The 23619-nt window shown below is 43.5% G+C and overlaps 1 protein-coding gene across 1 annotated transcript in view; it reads right to left on the bottom strand.

The window, feature by feature from the left end:
• LRP5 (LDL receptor related protein 5) overlaps nt 1–23619 on the bottom strand; it is a 160801-nt gene that overhangs the window by 66122 nt on the left and 71060 nt on the right. Inside the window, exons 6-7 of the mRNA XM_040608497.1 lie at nt 20937–21333; nt 20290–20461 (exon numbers count right to left, since the gene is read on the bottom strand). Of these exons, the coding sequence (XP_040464431.1) occupies nt 20290–20461; nt 20937–21333 (569 nt within the window). The remainder of the gene's footprint in view (nt 1–20289; nt 20462–20936; nt 21334–23619) is intronic.

Genomic DNA, 23619 nt, shown 5'->3' with positions numbered 1-23619 from the left:
AAAGATACCAGGGTGAGAAGCTGACAAGCAACATGCCTTTGGCTTGTCTAGTACTCACCCCTTCAAAGCAGAAGAAATCTGACAACATATTGAAATGAATTTCATTTCACTCTTTGCTGGGGTCTCTAACGGAGAAGCTCGAGTCCACTTACGTTAAAGCACCAAGGCTGAAAAAGACAGCGGTTCTCAAGTTGATTTACCAATGGATTAGTTGCTCAGGAACTCAAGGGCAAAGACCTGGACATTACCAGAATAAACTGTCTGAGCCTCATCTGCTGACATGAACTTGTTAAATGTCAGGATATAGATACATAGGATGTCTTCACTCGGTCTATGCGTCTCCTGAAATGCTTGCTTCAGCACCAAAAAACAAAGCACATTTGTACCAAGTTTAATTCAGAGAAAAATAAATTATCTCAGCTGTTCCAGCATTCATTCATTCATTCATAGCATAAGACATCCCACTCCACTTTGGAGATTCAATTGAGCTGACATGTTTAAAAACTTAGTCTGTTACTCCAAAACCAAATGATTTGTGTTTTATTATCAGCCTGTAGCAGCAAATTATCTTTTGATCTCACCCCATCTTTCGCCTCCCAAACCTCACTGGCAAATCTTTTCCCTTTTGAAAAACATTTGCTATACATTTTCAACTTCTTTCACAAGATTTAAGCAAGCCGGGACATTCACCAACAAAATCAACTTTAACTTTGTGTTGACAAAGCTGCCCTGTGTTACCGGGTGCCCTATTACAATCACAAGTTCAAACTCTCAAAAGCCAGAGGACAGGTGATGAAGGCACAAACTGATGCAACCTTTACTTTGTTCTTAAAAATGGTAACAGCCAGCATCGATTTCCATACTTAGTTATTGATAACCATGAAAAGGAAGGTAAAAAAGGCCAGTTATCTTGTAGCTCCTTCCCGTCTCAGATATAGAAGACAACAAGAAACATGGTTGAGAAGCTCTTGACTGCACAAGGGTGGCATCAAGTGCACTGGTTCTGTGGAACAAATGGGATTCTTCCTCCCTGTGAACCGTCCAGGCACAACCAGGTGACAGACAAGGTACAACTGTTGTGAGGGCATTAAGCTCACTCTAAAAGGAGATCCTGTTAATGCATAAGCACCATACACAGTGTCCAGACCCCCACTCCGTAACAGCACGGATGCAAAGTGTCAAAAGAGAAGGAGGAGATGTTCCTTTTGCTGCCTGTATGGCCATGCCAGAAGCCTGTTGATAAAACAAGACGAAAGGCAAATGCTTGTACCAAGAATTTTGACATTTGGTCTGCCACTGAATCCTCAAAGGCGGATTCACGAGAACAGAACATTAAAACCATAAGACAAACCATAGGGAGGAAAGAGCAGAGGCCAAAGGAGAGGCAGTGGCACTCCGCAAAGATGCCTTGAATTTCCCCATTTCCTGGCATCAGTAAGTTTGCATTTATGTAGCATTTTACAAACCTTAAATTAGTAATGCTTCAACAAGCTGGAAAACACTAACCTACCTCCATTGCAGGGGCACATGACACTGAAACACCCAACCCAAGGTCTTGCAGCAAGTCAGTACGAGTACCACCTCCTTCTGTCCCCTGGGGATCTACTTTATTCTGGAAGATTTCCCCAGTAAAACTCTGCCAGAAACGCCCACTAGCAGAGGAACAGACACTGAAGGAGAGAGTGCTGGCGTTCTCTGGGTGACATAAGCACTCTGAGCAAATGACCTTCCCAGCTGTAGCAAAGGCTGAGGGGCATGACTCCTTCCACACTCCTCACCCTCCCAACTCTTAGACCTGGCCCGAGTCCCAAATCCAACCGCCTCCAGGCAGTTCACTTCACTGAAACGTGTCTCAATTTCATCACCTGTAACGTGAAGGGTAATGATGCTCCCTACCTACAAGAGATCTTCAACTTTCTAGAAGTGGGTGGCATGGAGTTTAATCCTTCTCTAAAAGAAAAGTACTTATGTTCCACCGCCGCACTGGATGCTCTTGGAAAGCTGCTGCAAAATACAGTGAGTCCCTCGGGGAGCAAGCCCCAGGCTGGGCCTTACCAAACCTCTGCTGGGCCATCAGAACGCAAGCAGCCTTTAAAAAAAAAAAAAACAAAACAACAACAACAAAAAACCCACCAAACCAAAACACAAAACCAAACCCAGGAGTTTTGTAATTACTACTCTGGAAGAATCCTCAGAATGTCCTGGTTCTGACCTCTGTCACCTCCCAGATTCCCCGTGGAACCTGGCATTAATTGCTCACTCATCTTGTGCCCGACGTTTCTGAATCACTAAGGTAATACCTTAGGCTGGCCCTTGCCATTTCAGAGCAGGAGCTGAGCAGGGCAAAGTATGTCTTGTACCACGTGGCACTGGCGAGAACAGTACCTCTGAAGCACGGCACCGTCTCCAGGAGTAACTTCCAATCTAAGCATAAAATCACAGGCATGAGATTTCCCAGCTGCAGTGATTTCTACACAAGCTGTCACAGGTACAAACAAGTTGGGTGTCGAAAATTTGCTTAAGCTGACATTATTTTTGTGAGAACTGTGCAAACAAACCCAAGCGATTCTCATTTTAATGCTCATGACAAATATTTCAGTTACACTTTAACAAAGACGTACATTCTCTGCTTTCAGTCCAGGTCCCGCTTCATGTTGCTACACGCAGGTAGTACCGGCTCTACATTCAGCTGCTGGTTGCAGCTTCTCTTTTAAGCATTTTTATTAATTTAATAATATGCCACCCAGTAATATTCCGTTCTGACAACAGACTTGGGCAGTTGTATTATTTCCAGCAAGTATGAATCTGCACCAGCAAATCCAGTGTTCCGAGACTGTTATACAATGAGAACAGAGAATATGTAGATTATCCTGTGCTGCTATATGATGACACCAATTATCAGTGGAAAGTTGAGAACTACTTTTGCCAAAAAGAAACGTGACTGCTTTGCCTTCCAAAGAAAAAACACCACACCCCCCCTAAAATCACCAACTCATTAAATGGTTCGTAGAATTCCATCTCAAACCTCTTTAAGAAAAGAGGGTCTACTTAAATTCATACACGTCTCCATACTGAGCTCCCTCTAGCTGCGCTGAAGGTGACTAATCAGCACGCCACAGGAGAAGCAGACGACACCAATGCAGCCACAAAGACACATGGCACCCACTTCTATACAGCAGTAAGAGTAAGAGCATCATTTATCAGGCTGGACAGCAAGTTCTAGAGAATACTCCTTCCTAACCCCAGATCCTTACGACTCTGCACATATACACTAGGCACACCAAGTACCTCTTAAGAAAGGATCTCCTGCACCACCTCAGACCACTGATTCAGTGTCATGCCTCCAGATGTGGCCAAGGTGAATAGGTCTTCTCAGTTATACAGAAATCTGACCCCTACAGGCATGCGCCTGGAGTCCTGAGCCATGAGAGTTCACAATAATGCCACGTCGTGAGGTTAGACTGATATAAGCAAAGAAAAAACAAAAGGAACATGCAGAAGAGTCCAGTAAAAGCAGTATCAAAGTAAAAGCTATTTCTCACATCACTGGAAAAAGCACTTACATAGGTATTATTGTACGCACATAGCACGGAATTTGGATGAGACAAACATCCATTGCTTCTGGGTTAGGAAAAACTTCTACGACAAGAGCAGAGAGGAATGGCTGGGAGGGGTGTGCTCTGCGCTGGGTTGGAAGCTGGCTGGACACCGAGCCCAGAGCGCGGCGGGGAATGGAGTTACACCCCGCTGGCACCGGGCACAAGCGGTGTCCCCAGGGCTCGGTGCTGGGGCCGGTCCTGCTTAATGCCTTTATCGATGATCTGGGCGAGGGGATCGAGTGCTCCCTCGGTACCTTTGCAGATGACACTTGCTGGAGGCAGGCAGGCTCTGCAGAGGGGTCTGGGCAGGCTGGGCCGATGGGCCAAGGCCAATAGCATGGGGTTCAACCAGGAGAAGGGCTGGGTCCTGCTCTTGGGTCACAGCAACCCCACACAGCGCTCCTGGCTTGGGGCAGAGTGGCTGGGAAGCTGCCTGGTGGGAAAGGACCTGGGGGTGCTGGCTGGTGGCCGGCTGAACATGAGCCAGCAGTGTGCCCAGGTGGCCATGGTGGCCAACAGTATCCTGGCTTGTAACAGCAATAGCGTGGCCAGCAGGACCAGGGCAGTGACCGTGCCCCTGTGCTCAGCACCGGTGAGGCCGCACCTCGAATCCTGGGTTCAGGTTTGGGCCCCTCACTGCAAGACAGACACTGAGGTGCTGGAGCGCGTCCAGAGACGGGCAACGGAGCTGGTGAGGGGTCTGGAGGGCAGCTCTTGTGAGGAGCGGCTGGGGGAACGGGGGATGTTGAGTCTGGAGAAGACTGGGGGGAGGGTGGGGGTGGGGAATACCTTATCGCTCCCTACAGCTGCCTGACAAGGGCTGCAGGCAGGTGGGGGTCGGTCTCTTCTCCCAAGTAACAAGCGACAGGACAAAAGGAAACAGTCTCAAGTGGCACCAGGGCAGGTTTAGGTTGGATATTGGGAAAAATTTCTTCACTGAAAGGGTGGTCAAGCCCTGGCACAGGCTGCCCGGGGAGGTGGTGGAGTCACCGTCCCTGGAGGTGTTCAAAAAACATGTAGATGTGGTGCTGAGGGACATGGTTGGTTTAGGGATGGACTTGGCAGCCCTGGGTTATCGGTTGGACTTGATGATCTTAAAGGTCTTTTCCAACCTAAATGATTCTGTGATTCTATGAAGCCGAGAAGGTAAACCAGAAGATTGACTATCCACACTCTTTGAGCACAACCTGTAAAACTTTCCTTATTGCTACGTGAGTAAGGGGAGGGAGGCCACAAACCAAAGCAAATCTTTCACCACAAACATTGGTGAAATTAATGCATTGAGTTTGTTAACTCTTCGTAACTACCTGATACACTGAAGATCCATTCTGAGACGTTTTCAAGAAACAAGAGGTTTGAGTGGGACCTTCCTCATGTAGCTCCATCTAACTGCTTGGGGCTAAACCAGGACTTGCGATAGGAACGGGAGATGACGACAGAGCAGCTGGCTCTACAGCCTTGCTGCTTTAACCAGCTTGATAAGGAGAAACCCCAGGGGAGGGAAGCAACAACCAGCTGTGCTCTCCTAGAGGTCCATCTCACCTGCCGGCTCTCCCAGTACACAGCTCTCAGGACTAGTGGTTTCTAAAGCAGAGGGGCTCTCCTGGGCTTCACCTGCTGGGCAAGAGCAACGGGGTTGTCAGGCATCGAGAATAAGACTGTGCTGGTTTTGGCTGGGATAGAGTTACCTTTCTTCTCAGTTGCTAGTATGGGGGTTTGGATTTGTGCTGAAAACAGCGTTGATAACACAGGGATGTCTTCATTGCTGCTGGGCAGCACTTACAAGGGTCAAGTCCTTTTCTGCTCCCCACCAGCGAGCAGGCTGGGGGGCACAAGGAGTCAGGAGGGGACACAGCTGGCCCCAGCTGACCCAGGGGATATTGCATATCGGATGATGTCATGCTCACCAACACAAGCTGGGAGAAGAAGGGGGACATCTGCCGTTATGGCATTCATCTTCCCAAGTCACCGTTAGGTGGGTGGCGCCTGGCTCCCCTGGGGATGGCTGAACACCTGCCTGCCCGTGGGCAGTGGGGAATGAACTCCTTGTTTTGCTTTGCTCGCGTGTACAGCTTCTGCTGTACCTGTTGAACTGTCCTTCTCTCCACCCATGAGTCTTCTCACTTTTACCTTTCCGATTCTCCCCCGTCCACCACGGGCAAGCGAGCCAGCAGCTGCGTGGGGCTGAGCCGCTGGCTGGGGTTACACCACGATGGACTAAAATGTTAATAATACATATAATAATTCAAAAAGGAGGAGAGTTTTGTGTTAGAAGCAACTAACCAGGTTCTAATGATGTCCTTCCTGGAAAATTTCGTCTTGCCTTAAATTAGCCAAAAATGTTTGATATTTTAACAGGGAGTAAAACCAGACCCTTAGCTAGAAGAAAGGTGCACTTTGTGCTTGCCACCCATTTTACAAATTGTAATGTTTTACTCTTCAACAGGATATATATCAAAATATTAAACATACATATTATATAAAAACTATATACAAAAAGATCTTACTGATAACTTTAAAAAGCACATGAACCCCAAATTTCATATAATCATGAACTAGTGGGCAAAATAATTAAAAATAAGCCAATGCAATATTTAAGAAAAAAATGCATGTGTTGGGGTTTTTTAAGCTAGAAAGAAAATTTAAGTCAAGTGAAGAACTCAAAAGCAACTTAGATTAATGACTGGCAATATATAATCAGAGCAATTACTTGTCTGTCTAAACTAAGAGCTCTGCTCAAGGAGATTTATAAAGGTAAAACATCGCATGAAGCAAATTCACTATAAATTAAGAGCCAGGAAAAAAAAAAATTACTGTAAAAATATGAGCTAAGATGGAAATAGCAGCAGGCGAATTTTACAGCTGTGAGTGGATGGTAGATGACATCTACAAAGTGGCTTTAAATGTGGACAAAAGTCACTGGAGACAAGGCAAGATGAACAAGAGCCCCACGTGCTCGTACAATGGCTCACATGAGGCTCCCGAGGGAACGGGCAAAGGACAGGAATACCTATGCTAGCTGCAAATGGCAACGGGCAGCAGGGGCCCGTCGAAGGTGAAGTCATCACACAAAGGTGACAAGGGAAACATGTGGCGCCCCAGACAGAAACTAGCACACGGACAAAATGGAAAATGACAAGGATAATCAAGATGTTCCAATAGTCAGGATCAAGAGAAGGAAATGACCGACTCAAATACATTTTTCTACTAAGTTTCCAGCTATGAAAAATCCTATTAAGAGTGACACCGACCATCATAAAATCTCTTCTCTCCTTAGCCTGCTTGGCAACCTCTTAAAACCTGCTTTCCTGGGCTTGCTGAAGAGCACATAACTTTTCCTGCTTTTCCCCCCTTTTATTAGAAATATGAACAGCAACCTTATATTACTCCCTTTATTTCCTGTCCGTTCGCTGTTGCTCTCGTTTTTACGTTAGCACTAATGCAAAAAACACTGCAAACCACGCACAGGCTAAGCTTAAAAAAAATCACAGTGGGCATTTGTCAACCTTTTAATTCCTCTGTCAAACAAACAAACAAAAAACCCACAACCCACACAACTAGGAATCCAGCAGTTATGGAAAGAGCAACGCAAGGAATCTATAGACTTTACATTATTTAGAAACTATGAACAGTGAAAATAAGATTCTGTGAAGAAGGCTGCCCTTGCTAGCTTTTTGAAGGCAGAAAAAAAATGTGAAACAAAAGGTCTGAGGAGAAAATTAGAAGCAGCTTTCAAAATAACACCACACAAAACACCACTGTGTTAGGAGGGGAAAAGGGGAAGGGGAGGCAAAAAGGGGAAGGGGAGGGAGAAGGGAGAGGGTGAATAAAAGGAAAAAAGGGGGGAAAAAAAGAGAAAAAAACCCCCAATCCAACAGTTTGACTGCTAGGATCTTTAACATTGCCAACCCACAAACCCCTCAAACATTTTCCTCCCATCTACTATGCTACAGCCCTTCTGAAAAGGGGAGGCGAAAGAAAAATGATCGCACTACATTTGCATAACTGCACAACACGGGAGATTTATGAGCATTTTTTAACAGCCAAATCAGCCAAACAAATTGTCTGCAGAACTGCAACAGTAAGCTATTGGGGTTCTTACCGTCGGCAACATCACAAGTGTGTTGGAAGAATCAAATCTTTTATTATAAAAAAATCAATCACAATTCCCATTCTGTTCCTTAGTCCCTATAAAAAAAAATAAAAAGAAACCCCCAAAACCCCGAGTGCTGCTAATTTAGCCTTCTCACTGAAGAATGAATACCAGATAAAAAGGGAGCCGACAGCTGGCCCAGAGCCAAAAAGAAAGCTTTCAGGCACAAAAATTGCTGAGAACAATGTTTGCTCTGCACTCAGAAATATTTATTTTTTTTTTACATGCAACTCTGTGCAGACAAGATGGGCATCTTTGGTGACATGGCTACGAATATACATTTATGATGGAAGACACCACCTTTTAAAAGGAGAAATAAATTAGAGATTAATGCCTTTTTATGCAAGCTGCAAGGAGAAGAATTCCTGGAGCAGTTCAATTCAGCACAGGGAACAAGGTTTCTTTCAAAAAGTCACCCTTTAACTGGGAAGGGCGCTTCTTTGCAGGGAGTCTGAAGTGAGAAATACGCAGCTCCTTGCTTTCTATTTATAGTCATTCAGGCAGTGAATAGTCTCATTCCAAATGCCACAAGGCATACTCGCCACCTTTTATTCCAGAGACCTGATTTGTGTTTCATTTCAAAAAGTCCAGCCCGATTTAAAAAAAAAAAAAAAAAAAAAAAAAGGGGGGGGCGGGGAGGAGGGAGCGAGAGAAACAGCAATGCCAACAGAAACTTTTTTTTCCCCCAACTTTTCCTTCATAAAGCTGGTGCTGGACAGTGTGGAAAAGAGGGGGGTTTTTTAGAAACTTCCTTATGGGAAGGAAAAAAAGTGTGAGCTTTGGAAGTGCATGCATTTTTACTCATTAACACTGAATACCAGTTGCCCTGCAATTTCAGCGAGTCTGGGGGAAGGAGGAAAAGGAGCGAGGGGTGAAAGCATTTCAATTACTTGGCTTTGAAGGACCCTTCTGAATGAGAAAGAGACAGAAAACACTTGTCAAATGCAAGTTCAAGTGAAAGCCACTTCTGCCAATGAAGTGTGCAGATGGCTGTGGGGGTTCTGCTGAACCCTAACTGGGCCTCTATTATGTCTTTATTGCTCACAAAAAGGCAAGGGTCACCTTCAGTTTAGAATAAGTTAGCATCCTTTCCCACAGAATGACTCTGGTCAATCAAGCCAAGCAAAGGAAGTCTTCCTTTGAGTGACTGCTATCCCATCAGCGCACTGAAGAATTTTTAGAAAGGCTAAATAGACACAAAAACCTTTGGTCTGTCTCATCTACGCTACCAACATTTCTCAGAAAAAATTCCCACCGTTGCAGACAGTCTTGGGACAGCTAGGGTAGGCTGGTGGTGGCTGTCATGTATGTCTGTTAGGTTTCTTTCTTGTTAGGGCCAGATGATACCAGTCTAAAAACGGTATGGCCAGCTTGCAAGATTTCACTAATAAGATGTGGTGTGAAAACCAAGTTCTACACCTCTATTTTTAGCGTGAGTTCTTCAGAAACAGAGGAACCCCACCAGGTCAGCCCACCACGTCAGGTTGCCTGCTTTCTGACAGCATCCCGGTTCACACCAGCACACTTGGTACCACCACCTGCCCTGCCAGCATCGCTCACAACAATCCAGCTCACGCGTTCCAAAATTGTCTTCTGTGGTGCTGTGAAATCCCAACGCAGAACCCTGAAAAAACCTAACAGAGCTGAAATAAAAGGTGGATAGAATTTGTGTTGGTGGTTTGTTTCTTCATTTTCTAATTCTTCTGTGGTGTTTTGGCTTTTTAAAAGGGATGACTTAAAAAGCTCACACCTAAGGTCACTAAGCACCAAGAAGGGTGCAGCGTCCTCCCCAGTGTGTTTAAAGGATCACGTATGGGAAGGAGAGTTCCAGACACCGAAAGGTCAAGTATCTCCAATACTTCCCTTCCAAAACAGCAATAGGAAAATAAGAAAGAGCTGGGGAAGGACTTTTTCCCAGTGAAAAGAGAGTTCTCAGCTTACGGTGACAAACCAATGTGCCTGACGGTACGCTGTGCCCACTGACACAACTGTCCCTCAAGCATCGGAGAAACAAGGCTCTTTCGACAGCGCCGTAGGACAGTATTAATGGGATTGCATCTCCTGGGCAGCACACCCACATTCCCTCTAGGTCAGAGGTAAGCTGTAGGCCAAAGCTCAGCGTTAGGCTTGGGAGAGAACAGGAGAAAGTAGGAAAACAAAAGCAAAAAGGGGAATAGCGTTGCAGGAAAATTCTACTGGCAAGTAACTTTGAGAAGGTTACCGAGTTAAAAACTCTCTTAGCTATCCTACCTGCCAGTCTGACAAAGAGCTCCACGTGACTCCAGCTTCCACAGAAGCCACCTTTTTCTCAGGAACTGGAAAAAGAAATACTTATTTGCGCCAGAAAAGACATCAGGTTCTCATAAAGGGGGGCCCATTTCCACACTTCATAGGCACAGAAGCCTTTGGACCGCTAAATACAAAATCCCTCTTTTAAATACAGGAAGCTGATCCCAGCAAGGGAAGTAAAGCAGAATTCTCTCCCTAGCAAGCGGAAAAGGGTGATTTGATATCACATAGCCTAAAACAATTCTTCAGGGAGAAAGGAGAGCCTCAAGCATGTAAAACTCAAATAATTCTTCAGCTTTGTAGTTTAATACATCCTCAGGATTTCCTCTTGATAAATATAGCAAAAGCTGCACATACAGAAGTAATTCCTGAGCACTTCACAAAGACCAAATTTAGAAGCTGTCTGTCAGCTGCTCGCTTTTTAAGTCACCCCTTTTAAAAAGTAGTACAAAACAATTTAGTCCCTTGAAAATCAACAAGATTTAGAGGTCTTTATGACTATACAGCAACCCTAATAAATCATGAATGGTTGTAGATGAAAATAAGCTCATACTGCTACAAATTCCACTGCGTAAAGACTCAAAGGAATATCTAAACTGTCAGCTGCCAGTATTTGCAGATTTTTTCACTCTGAAGCTAATGGATGCAGTATCAAGTTGGGCGTATAAAAGTTTAGGAGAATCCCTGATCAAGAGCATTCCAAGGGAGGGTCATTCAATCAAATCATAATTTGAGGGGTTTCTCCTAGTGCACGAAGCGGCATGGCTAACACAGGCTGCACCATCTCCTGTATCCTCTACTTGGGACAAGAAGCCCATGCTGCGACTGCTTCCACACTATGGGGTTTGCTGCAAGGCTGGTTTGGCTCTGCTTCTTTACAAACATCTCTGGTAATTTATGATGCTAAAGGCAAGGTCAACTACTATGAACTTGGAACAGAGAGCACTGAACTTTTCAATGTTTTTTAGTTCCTGGAAATTGGGAAAAGGGAGGAGGAGGAGAGGTTAATCCAGTATCTTAGCACAACCCTTACGAAAAAATTCTTTACTACAGAAAAGATTTGCCTTTATTGTGGAAAATCCATTTCTGCCCAAGTACCCCAGACAGCAGTCTTCGCTTCAGACATGTACCTATCTTTTCCATATGCATGGCCTAGACTGTGAAGAAGAGAACTGGAGTTTTGAATTTGATTTGAGGTTATCGGGGAAATCTCAGCTTAAAAGAACTAAGAATGTGCTCATGGCATCATGTGCTGCTGAGGAGACACGGTACAATAGCTTTGGTCCATGATGTTTGCCTTGAGGACTGAAGCCTCCATACCCCTGCCTACCGGGCTGCTGCATTTCAGCCGAAAGGTGATAAAGACAAGACTAATTGAGGCTAGGTCATCACCCACCTGCAGAGGCACCCCCCATCCCAACCCATCCGGAATGGCAGAAGAAGTTTTACTCAAGACTGCTGAAGACTGGAAAATTATATGTATCTCCAAGAGCACTGCTGAACACAGGATGGAACTGGCTGAGTTTCAGATGTGTCCCTTACACCAAACACTTTCCTCTTCAACATTGTCAAACCTTCCTCTTGCTCAGGGCTCAGGTGCAAGTTCACCTGGCAGCGAACTCAGAATGCTGTAAAGGACACAAAGGGACAGCAGGGAATTCACCTAGGTATCTACCATTCGGCCAACGAGTCTCCTGCTCTGTGAGTACCTCCTTACTGCATAGCTCACAGCAGAGAGGTGCAACACTTACGTTCTGATCAGCCAAAGCATCTCATTTTGTGAACCTGAGTCTGACTTTCCTCAGCAGCTCCCACACTTGCTAACAGCCCTCTTAAAAGCAAACAAAACCCATGGGGTGCAAGGCATAAAATAACGTACTGAAAATCCTAATTAAGCAGTAAGCAAAATACAGACAACCTGATCTTGTAATTACAAGAGTGGAGCTCGAAGGCTCTCTGCTCCTGAACAGGCGATGGACATTGTGTACTAGCCGGTAGAGGCTGGCTGTATTTCTGCGCTCCAGAAAGAGGTGGTCTCACACCAGGAAATCCTGAACTGGAGTTGAGGGTTTAGAAACGTAACACAGCCAGAAGAATTCAAATTCATAAGAAACCATTAGGATCTGAAATCACTCAGCAGTCTGTTGAACATTACAGATGTTCCTATGTCGTGTCAGCGGTCTCCGCTCCCCGCTGCAGGCTGGCATGTACAAGGCTGGACCGACTGAAACATCATTTCTATGGTAGCAAACTAATTGAAGAAAGAAAGATCATTTTAAATATGCCTGAGCAGAAAATTCTAGATTCTTTCAGCCAAGGAGGTTGAGACGCCACTAACTCTGAACTGGGGTGTTTATTCTTGGCTCCACACCTGGTGATGAGTCTGATGGTGCAAGCACAATGCAGCCAACAGGCAGATGTGAGTGGACATTCCTGAAGAGGAGAGAATAAAGGACCCTCTTCCCCAGCTGGCAAGTCTCCTTCCTCCTCCTGAAGGTGCACACCCCCTTTCTCACTGAAGGACCGTGCCAGGCTTTATATAATTTTGTAGAATTACTGAGGACCTGGTTTATTCGCCATGCAGCCCTCCACAGATATTTATAATTGTCGTCTTAAAGCACTGAAGTCAGACACAGCTCTCTTCCCCCTCAAGAAAGCCTGTGCTCCATCCCAGCAGTGTCCCCTCTGGGAAAAGCCATCATAACTAATTTGTCACCAATCTTAACAAAGTCCAAGAACCGCCAGAACTCTGTGACAACATTTTAATACACTTCTTCCTCCAAATGACTCCTCCTATCCATTCTACAACAATTATCCAGCTTTCAGTAAAAATTTGGTCCCAAGCTCACTGCTAGAGATTATTCCCCTTCAAAACCTTAGAAGATAGTTACATGCCAGGTCTTTGGACACTGCTACAAATACAGCTCTCACCCAACAATATTTGCTGAGCAGCTCCTGTCAGTTAAATAAACCCACCCAGCCACCTACACCAGCATTCACGCTTGCTGGTTCTTCAAGCAGAACACACAGCAACACAGAGGCTATTTAGAATAAAAGCATAGTGGTATGGAATGCTCACAAACCACATACACAACCTCCAACAAAAAACATACCCAACGGCCACAAACACGTACATGTGTCACTCCCCCAACAACTCAGCTTAATCCTAAGCAGGAGAGTGGTACGTCGCAAAAAGAAAAACTGGAAGTGACACAAATGGCAGCATTCAAAGGAGCAGCCCGGGTCGCAGGAATACGCTGAGCTATAGGAACGGCAGGGATGTATGCATAGTTTGCCAGCCTAATTCTGACACGTGCTATTCAATATTAACATATTATGTGTCAACATAACATGATATGTATCACTCTAGGTATGCAGCACTTGCATCTAGAAAGGATATAATTTACAAATGCATCAGAAGCAAAAAGTATAGGATATAGCGTATATGTGCCTTATCTAGGGACCATAGTATAAGCTGCAATTAATAACTTTCCAAACAATCACATTAGCTGACATTTCTCTGCCACAGTTCTAAATCAAATCAAACTGAGAAGTTTCCAAAAAAAAAAGTCGCTGAAATTAAGTCTCCCCCACTACTATCGGTTTAAGCGTTTATTACTGCAGCTGTCTACCTAGATTGGTATCTATTCTTTAGATCAAGAAGATCCATATTTCTTATTTCTATATCCATTTCGCTTTTCTGTTCTCACGCGTTAATACAAATATGCGGTGTAAGGATTATTTACATTAATATAAAATGGGTCTTCTGAAATATATTTATAGAAAAATTATGCTTTGTTTATTTAATATCTAATTAGCATGTGGCAATAAGTTTAAATTAGTTGCTCTCTCTGTGAGATTTGCCTGTTTCCATAAATCAGTCCAGAATATCTCCAAGTAGTTTATTACACTACGTAATCTTGCTAATCCTTCAGTGAAAAAATGCCAATGCGAAGAAACACACAGAGAAATTATCGGTTACAAGAAAATGTCTCATGTATAAATTAAATATTGCACTTTTTAGGTCAAACAACTGGAAAGCAAAGTGTAATATGTGAAATATACTTGGGACTTGTTTAGAAAAAAGCAGACTTAAATTAGTTTAGGTGTTAGTTTTTCTCCCCAGTACAAGTGACTTCTGCAAAGCCGACTCCTACTTCAGTTGCAAATTGTTCCAAATGTCCTTTTACACTATTTATGCAGAACGTAATCGACAACAAACTAATTATAAAGGTTGTTTCCTTAAATTTCAAGGACAACCACATAACTGCATCCTGGAAAATTTTTTGAGGGTCGTCACCTGGTGCTGACTTACACTTTAAACTTAAACACCCTACGAACTTGCAAAGAATTACTGTACATAATTATGTCTTCTGCAAAGACAAATGAAGGACATTTGTCAATAAAGGGGGTGGGGGTGGGGGGGGGGGGGGGTGGGGGGGGGTGGGGCGGGCGGCGAGGGGAAGCTGCCAGAAGGGATAGTCTACGTAACATTTATTCCAAGAATATTGCACAAACTTAAGTAGAACGCATACATAATAACAGGCACCTGAGAATTCAGTAATTGCTCATTATGCAATTATACCTTAGGCACTTTAAGCAAATGCTGAAGAAATAATACATGGGAAAACCTGGCTAACCACAAAATTGTTTTTAAGGAGAATTAGGAAACTCTACACGTGGATGCCATTGGGTCTTTGCTTCTCTCTCTGCTGGAACCCTGTAATCCTTATTAATCTGCTGTTCGTTCCTGGAAAGTACCTTTTCTCTGTCAGTAAAATCCACCGTTCAGTTGGATTAATCCATGCCCCTTACTCATAGCTGAAGCCCTGCGGACAAACACACGATTTCGACAGACACGACTCAAAATGTGCTACATATTTTTCCTTGCTGTATACTTTGCCAAACCAATTAAAAAAATAAAATAAAATAAAATAAAAGCTGGGAACAATGTTACCACAGGGTGCCAAATTTGCAGTGAAAGCCCCATAGGCTCCTGTCACGCAAAATTTTGACGAGCCTTGCCAAATGGTTTCTACAGGATGCAAACGGCTTGTGAAGTGACTGAGCCCTTTGTGTCGCAGCTGAGCGCTGCAGATGGGAAGGTTAGGGAAGGGGTTTGGCCAGGAAAGGGTAACTGCTGTTTTCACCCCGTGAAGTTTTACACGCATAAATAAGAAGGCACTCTCCTGGTATAGGACGCTGCTCGGTCCCCTCGACACCTCTGCAGCATTTCTTTTCTCGTTGCGGAAGAGCGCACCCCAAAAGTAATGTCAAAATGTGTTACCAAAACCAAACAAAGCCACCCCCCACCCCCAAACAAACAAACAAGCCATACCAGAGACATTTACAGGACGTTTCAAACCCCAGGCCCAGCAAAACCAGGACAGATGTCTTCAGCTTATCAAATTTCCAAGCTGTACAAAGTTCAGGCACTGTTTAAGAACTTCGTATATGAACAGGCCGTCCCAGAGAGAGTAAGATGACTCCCTGCAGATGTAAAATACCAGAAACCAGAGCAGAATACCAAGCAGAGATACGCACAAATATGCACAAGCTATATTCACTCTTGGATATTTTTTTTTTCCTACATGGAAAGCAGCTGAAGGCACGCTCTGCAGTGAAAGCAATTCTCGTCTACAAGCAGTTTGTAGAAAGCTACAGAGGAGCCCACACAGCACTTTTTACATGGCTGGGCATCAGCCTTAATACTTTTTCCTCAACAAGCTTTAAGTCCAACCATGCTCTGCTCAGTATGAGAGATAATGGTTGCGGTTTATTCTACTTTGCAGTTTCTACACGGTGAGCCGGGACATTCTGAGGCCCGTGAAAGTAGATGGACAGAGGAAGAGTGGAGATGGGAATTTCTCCTTTACCTTATGCCTTCTGCAGATCTCTGGTGTCTGGAAAATTTCTAGCTGCTTCAGGAAGTCTGGGACTGCGGTTTTCAGATGAGACAACTGCCAAGTGACAACACCGCAAAAGCCCAAGAGAAACTAATTGCCCTAAAATGACACTGATGGGAGTAGAGGATGCAACTCCCCAGGGCAGAGCAATATATTGGCCCAGCCACTGCCCTGCTCCACTATCATCTAACAGCTCTTTGGCCTCCCACCTTCAGCACGTACAAGGCAGCACGCAGCCACCCACATGCCACGTGCCACCTTTGCCTTCTGCAGCAGAGTGCCACTTTCTGGACCACGTAGGGGCCCTCCAGTTGGCTGAAGTCTTCCTCCTCCAAGAGTGCTCAACGTAACCTTGAATGTCCTTGATGCAGTCATACGCATGAATGTCCTTTCAGATGAAGCATTGAGATGAATCTCCTGGCAGTGCAGCAACAGAGTAAACCACCCAAAACTTCATCGGCCTTTCCCCCCCACCCCCCCCATCTATTGAGTTACAAATCAGAGCTACAGCTTACTATCTACTATCCCACCTATGCCGGTTCTTGGTGTTAACAAACCACGTTTATCCAGTAACATGTTTAAAGGTAGTTTCAGGTGCCTACTGGGAAAGAGAAAAATCCTAATGCTCAGCTAGGTCAAATATAACATAAAATACAACCGGGTGTCTTCAACTTGCAGTCAGCTGGTTTTTGCTCCTGACAAGCTGTGGATGCAACAGACATACACACACATACCGAACAAATCAACGGGACACCAGCTGCATTGGCAAGGCACTGAAATGGCATGCTCTTGGCAACGGAACATGCATGAGAGAATGAGTTCACGCTGAGTAACTCCAACAGCAAGCAGGAGTGGAAATGCCCTGCCTCGTACACTGTACAGCAAGGTTTCATGCGTGCTCGGGCCAGCAGAGCAGCACAAACCATGGCTTACTGGGACAACCTAGGGTATCAACAGAACCTCTCCAACGCTGAAATCTTGCAGAAAGGACTGTTAGATCACAGATACAGCAAGATGAGCAGCAAACATGAAATACCATCCAACGGATCAATTTGCTTCTATTCTAAAATATTTTCTTAGCACACTTTTTTCATCTTGTAGAGGAGTATTGATGAAAAGAAGCTCTATTACAGCCTGATCTCAAACTGGCCAGCATCTGAGCCGTGCCAGTGGCTGGTTAAGTCACACAGCTCTTTCCCAAGTGAGCAGAATATACAAATGTGTCCAGCACATCTTCCAAACTGGAAATTGGAGATCGTTTTCTAATGAAAGTTCTGCAATAGATGACTAAGAGCCATTTCTACTGATAACGTGCCAGTGCTGTTTTAACTCATGCTAGTCCAAAACAGACCATGACAGACTCCTTCACAGCATGATTCAGAACTGTGGGAAACACACATGATTTCCACACCACCCACCCCCATCATATCTTAAATGGGCCTATTCAGATATTTGTAAATACAGCCTCAGAAGGAGTCTGTCTGTGAGATAACAAAAGTAAACTCCAAGCATAAAGAGAAAAAGTGCTAAATAGGAAAAAAAAAGGGGGGGGGGGGGGGCAGGGTGTGTGGACGACTTAAAATGAGAATATTTACACCTGTTTTAATCTAAGAAAATACAGAATTCATTGCTAGGAGCATGGAGATTCCACTCTTTGTGCTAACAATGGAAACAGGGTTGCACAATATATAGGAATCAACATATCTACAGATGCCACAATGCACTTCACATAAAGAACATCATCTGTGTGCAGGACCAAGCGAACCACCCTCTTCTCTTTACTTTTGCAAACAGTGCAGAACCAAAAGAGGTAAGTACAATAAGCAAAAGAAAAAATGAGGGAATAAAAAGCCCTTACTTTGGCTTCCCTGATTTTCCTAAACTTTAATGCCAAACTAAACAGCATCACTGGCTTCACTGCCTTACAATGAAGTGAGACAGACCGAATGGACTGCTTAAACCCGTGAAACACATTGCACAGCTATGCTCCCAGCTATAAAAGGTGGCATCTGGAATTTTCCATGTCCTGCAGGCTGCAAGGTAAGGGGGGACAGGATCTCTCCAACAGTCATTAAGCCCAGTACTCAGCTACTGCCAAACACTGAAGTTACATTTCTGGAGCTAGCAGACATTCTTGCTTCCCCTCTTCCTGAGGGCAAAACCTCTAGAGAGCACAGCCATTCCTCAAAATCGATTTAATTAAAAATACTTCATCTGCTACTCCCCCAAACGACGTGAAAACTCAACCAGCTTCACAGGCCATCACCAAGTGAAAAGTTTCCATATTGCTTTTCTTCGGTATTAGCACAGAAATAGACGGTTGTAACAGTATAGTCAAAACATGACTTCAGCAAACTATCTTACACGTAGGAAGAAAGTTTTTAATTATTGTTTTAAAGAGAAAAAACTTTTTTTGGAGTGTTTTAGTCTCACATCACATTCTGGTTTGATAATTGGTTTTATGAATAGATTTCAATTAGCTAGCTATTCCCCTCATCTTACTTTGAAGCTCATTCAAATTCCTTGGAGAATTCTCTTCAAATTAAAATACTCAGAACTAATTATTTAGCACCTTTAATTCTTCAACTGTTCTACCAACATCTTTGTGGAAGATAAACAACTACTTCACACTAAGAATGTACCACAACCAGATCAAGGGACCTATGGTCACCAGTCACCTGGAGCTCAAGATATTTAAAAAGAGCATTTGTCTGGCTGAGAAATGTAATGGTCTAAAGATAACAGAGTAGGAACTTCTGAATTTGCATGATCTCAGGTCACGTCTCATGTTTTCATCCAAACCCTGGGGTTAATCATAACCTTCTATAACAACTTTAGACTGAGGTTCAAAATCCAGTTTTTCCTTCATAGAAATATGAACACAACTGGTCAGTAACCAGATGCACTACTTAACTATTTTATTTAAAAACTAAGCACTGAGGGTGGAGGGGAACACAACAGGATCTTAAGCAACTGAGACTTCCTCACCACATCTGGCTGTATCCATATTCTCTATCCATATCCTCAGCTGTCTCAAATTAAACGGACACACTCATGCAAGCAAGCTCACTACTATATACAGGCCTTCAGCAACCCCATGGACACATCCACAACATACGTATAAAATGACTGTTCCATATTCTTAAGATTACACAAAACCCACCTGCCCTTCTACATCCCATTTTCAAGCTCTATCAATTTGTTGCATTTCCTCTCAGTTGAATGCTGCTGTTAATAATTCACTGAAGCCTCAGAATCTCAGAAGCCCAAAACAACCTTGCCCCAAACCTCCACTCTCTTTCAGCTATTTATCACTTTCTGCTCGGAGTGAAACTACTTAGCGACTCAAGTTCTCTGCTAAGACTTGTTTCACTTCTGTGGCAGTACAATTATTCTTTTAGATTAAGATTTAATCACGGGATACTAATGCAAAAACAATGGGGGGGGGGGGAAGGCATCTCCTTTAGATGAACGTCTCTCGAAACGTCTCGGGCCTCCCCAGTACAATTGTCAATGTCTATGACTAGACCAGTACAGCTGTCTGCTTTGGCCATATGTAAAATGTAAAGCAGTGAATCTCCAGAGACACTTCACTACCTTACTCCTGGGAGCACATCATAATAAATGAGCAGGAAGTTTGTCCAACTTCGTCTACTGTTTGAGCAATAGGTACACAGGATGAATCCTTCACATGTTTAAGAAAATTCTTCCCCAAAGAAACAGGGCATAAGAGAATCACACCATGTTCTATCAGGCATTCTTTCAACAACTAAGAATATGAAACATTTTCATAAATGTTTATACAACATTGTGAAGAGGATTTTCCTGAAATTTAGAGATGTCTAGGTGGTACATTAAAAATTACTTCTTGGCCATGCATCTGGACACCACATAAAGATTAAGGTCCTGAAACACAGCTCTCTAGAGCCCCACATCCACCTTCTGTACACGAACCTTGCATCAAGTCTTTTGCACGCAGCAATCCTAGATACTAGTTCCAAGCACCACAGACAAGTCAAAACATCTTTTAAAGAGGTTGCACCTGAGTGTCCCAATTTGTTGCAAAAGCCTCAGGTAAAACTTGAGATTTCAAGCAATTAAATTACACTTGTAGCAACGGAGACATAACAAACATAACACTTCTTGCAAAAGTTTTCTGAACCACATGAATATATTTCCTTTCTACTCAAGTATGTCTTGTTATGCTAAACATCATGTTAGTATTAATGAAACAACTGACTCCTCAAAAAATGGGTAAGTGTATCCAAGACACAAAGCAGCACCTGAGAACAGCACTCACTCGTTTTCTAAGAATGCACCCAAGTATGGCTCTATTACTCACCTCAATTTTATCTGTTTTCGCATCTCCCCAGTAAAGCTTGTCTTTCTCAAGATCCAGTGCCAAGCCATTAGGCCAACCTAGGGACGTATTCACCAGAACTCGTCTTTCTGAGCCGTCCAAATAAGCACATTCTATCTTCGGACTTTCCCCCCAGTCTGTCCAATACATATAGCTGTAAAAAACAAAGAGGAGAAAGAGTCAATGCAAGACATGCAAGACAAAATAGTGCCGAGACCTGTTCTTCTTCTGAAAGAACTTCCTAACTTTCTGCTTCCTCAACCGCAGCGAACAAGTCAACTCAAACTGTAATCAGTGATGACAATACAAAGTTTAAGCATTAAATAAACTAAACTATTAGAAATGTGCAGTGGCTCAATTCTTTCATAGTTATGATAACACTGAAGAAGCAGAAAAAAGAAAATTCAACCACACACACTATGTATAGGTTCACTGGAGAACACTGTATTTAGAAGTTACCTTTTACATACACAGCATTAAAGGGATGAAGCAAGGAAAAGCCAGTTATTTCCAGAACATTTGACAAATAATACACACATCGTCTCACAATCCGCAGATTTTCAGTTTCAGGAGACCATAACCTGGATCCAAAGACCTATCACAGGACTGCCAATAAACACAGAACTTACCCCATTACAGGATTGAGCACTATTGCTCGAGGTTCGTCTAGGTTTTCTGAGATAAGAATCTTTCTCGAGGTCCCATTCAACCGTGTCACTTCAATGCGGTCTGTTCCAGTATCAGTCCAGTACAGGTTCCTTGCCACCCAATCCACAGCAATACCATCTGGATGGTTGATTTCTGTGGTTACCAAAGTCTGTGCTCCAGAGCCGTCAAGGTACGCCCGACGAATTGCCCGGACATCATCGTCAGTCCAGTAGATGTAGCCTTCCACAGGATCGTAGTCTATGGCAATTGCATGTCTGATATTGTCTATCTGCAGAATAATGTCAGTGAAATCCGGCATGTCCAGGGAAATCCTCCTCAGGTCAGTCCTTCTGGCGAGCAGCAAGACTTCTTCAGCACCTGGGGAGAAAACCATTCACGGTGTATCATTTCCTTTGCTATGGATGAAAACACTTCAATACAGCCCAGCAGGCTGTGAGCTGCCACTGTCACTGCCACAAGAAGAGATTTCCTTAAGAAAACGCCATCAAGCTTTCACTGAAATACAGACTTCTGTGAGCAGGGACTTATTCCTCATCAGTTCTTCTCAACTAGCTACTTGTGCTGGCACTCTTATTTCACAATGACAACATCCTTCTCCCAGCCTCCTAAGCTAACATGGAACATAGCAATCTCGATCTAGAACCTAAAAAAAAATTAAATTCAACAATTTGGTGGGGGTAGGCCCAAATATTTCATCACGGTATATAGAATCCCCCAGCTCAGCCCAGTTTCCCACTGGCTGTATCAGTGCATTAGGTGCGGTTTTCACGCAAAAGCCCTACTTAATAAATGACAAGGGCAAACAGAAGACTTGAGAACTTTGTAAACAAATTACATTAAGGATTTGCTCCAGACAGCCCAACAAGAAAGCAAACTGCAACTACTGCAAGTATTTCTCATCTGGCCAAAGCTGATGCAAAACTAATTTTAAGGCAATAGAATCACAGAATCATTGAGGTTAAAAGTGTGGGTTTACTTCCTAAGCAGTGAAAAATCAATCAATCGACTGCTTTCTTAAAAAAAGACCAAGGTGGACAGAAGGCCAATACACAGCTTATACCTCCTCTTCTACCATGCTTCTTTGCTAGATGTATATTCTGAAAAAAACATCCTTGAAATATTAACTACATCTAAACGGCAAACAGCATGAACGAAAGGTGACACTGTCAACCCCTCCACTGTAACCACTCAAGAGTACATCGCATGCGGGATGTGCCCAGGCAGCTATTTTAAAAAGCTCTCTGGGAACAGAAGCAGCCCCTCGCCTGTGACTCTGTTCTTGCTCTCTGCATCACGGATTACCCCAGGAACAGCAGCCTTGGGGCTACACTGACACCTCTTGCTTAGGAAACAGGTCAAAACCAAGACAATATGCAGAGAATCCACTTCAAGCAGGAAGGGAGGATCTTCAAAACAGTAAAAGGGTTGCATTCAAAACTGTGCAGTGCTAAAAATGGCATTTTTATGGAGCCTGTTCAAATAGGAAGGCTTTTAGATCACTTCTGTTTCGTTAACTTAATCGTGTTGACATTTTGCTGGAAGAACTTAACAGGTACTAAGTCCCATGGTGCTAAGTATTACACATACTTGGTTTTTTCCAACTTTACCATCTCCGAACAACTTACAGTGTCACCAGACAGACACTGGTTTGTCCGGTTAGCTTGTTAGCTTGACAGCAGCAGAAATGAAAAGGAACCCAGGTAACGTTATATATGGATTAATGTTACCTCCATACTACCTCCAACAACACAGATTGTCCACCACCACAGAGCCTCTCTACAGGAAAAATTTCCAAAATTTCCTATTTCTTAATACATTTAAACACACAGAAAACGTTTGATATTCTAATACAAACCAAAATCTCACCTTAATAGCCAAAGGGGGGTGGGTGGGGGTGGAAAATCACTGTTACAGAGAGCACCTGCACACCAGGACACCGATCTACAACTGTTTTATTGCAAAAATTGTTTATTGCAAAACCAACAAAGTTTTATGTCTTGCTTCTGTGTTTCTGAAATATTCCACTTGGAGTCAAAATAAAACCTTGTTTAGTGCAAGTTAAGTAAAAATTCAGGCCTCAAAACTCAACACAGAAAGCAGGATGCATCTGGTCATCCAAGTGGCTCTACAAACACAGAAAAGTTTAAAATCATAAATTAATTTTAAATTATTTTAGCTCAACTCTCTCAAAAAGTGAGCAGCACAGCAGCTGTTCAGCCACCCACAGCACTCTTTCATATCCATCTTAACTTCTGAATTTCTACTATATTAATGTGTCTGAAATCATAATCTTAATATTAAAGTGGGAGTAGCGTGAAGTAGAGGAGCATCAAATAAATGCCTAGCAAGTGATAACAGAGCAATTACCAATATTACATGTATTTCTCAGGCAACCAACATTACAATCATGATTGCATGGGAACAGACAGATAAGAATCAGATGCATACATTTTCCCTCTTCACACAACTGATTGCAGCTTCACCTTGGTTCACTGTGAACAAGGTCAGAGTTGAAAGTACCAGAGGAAGGAACCAGCAGCCTAAGCCCTAAATTATGCCTAGAGATGCTGGCTAGGCAACAGGCTGAAAGACACTTAATACTCCCCTAAAAGCCACAAGTAATACAGCAATACCAAACCAGTC

Source organism: Falco naumanni, chromosome 10 (genome assembly GCF_017639655.2).
Source record: "Falco naumanni isolate bFalNau1 chromosome 10, bFalNau1.pat, whole genome shotgun sequence".
NCBI lineage: Eukaryota > Metazoa > Chordata > Aves > Falconiformes > Falconidae > Falco > Falco naumanni.
This window is presented reverse-complemented; position numbering and strand designations above follow the sequence as displayed.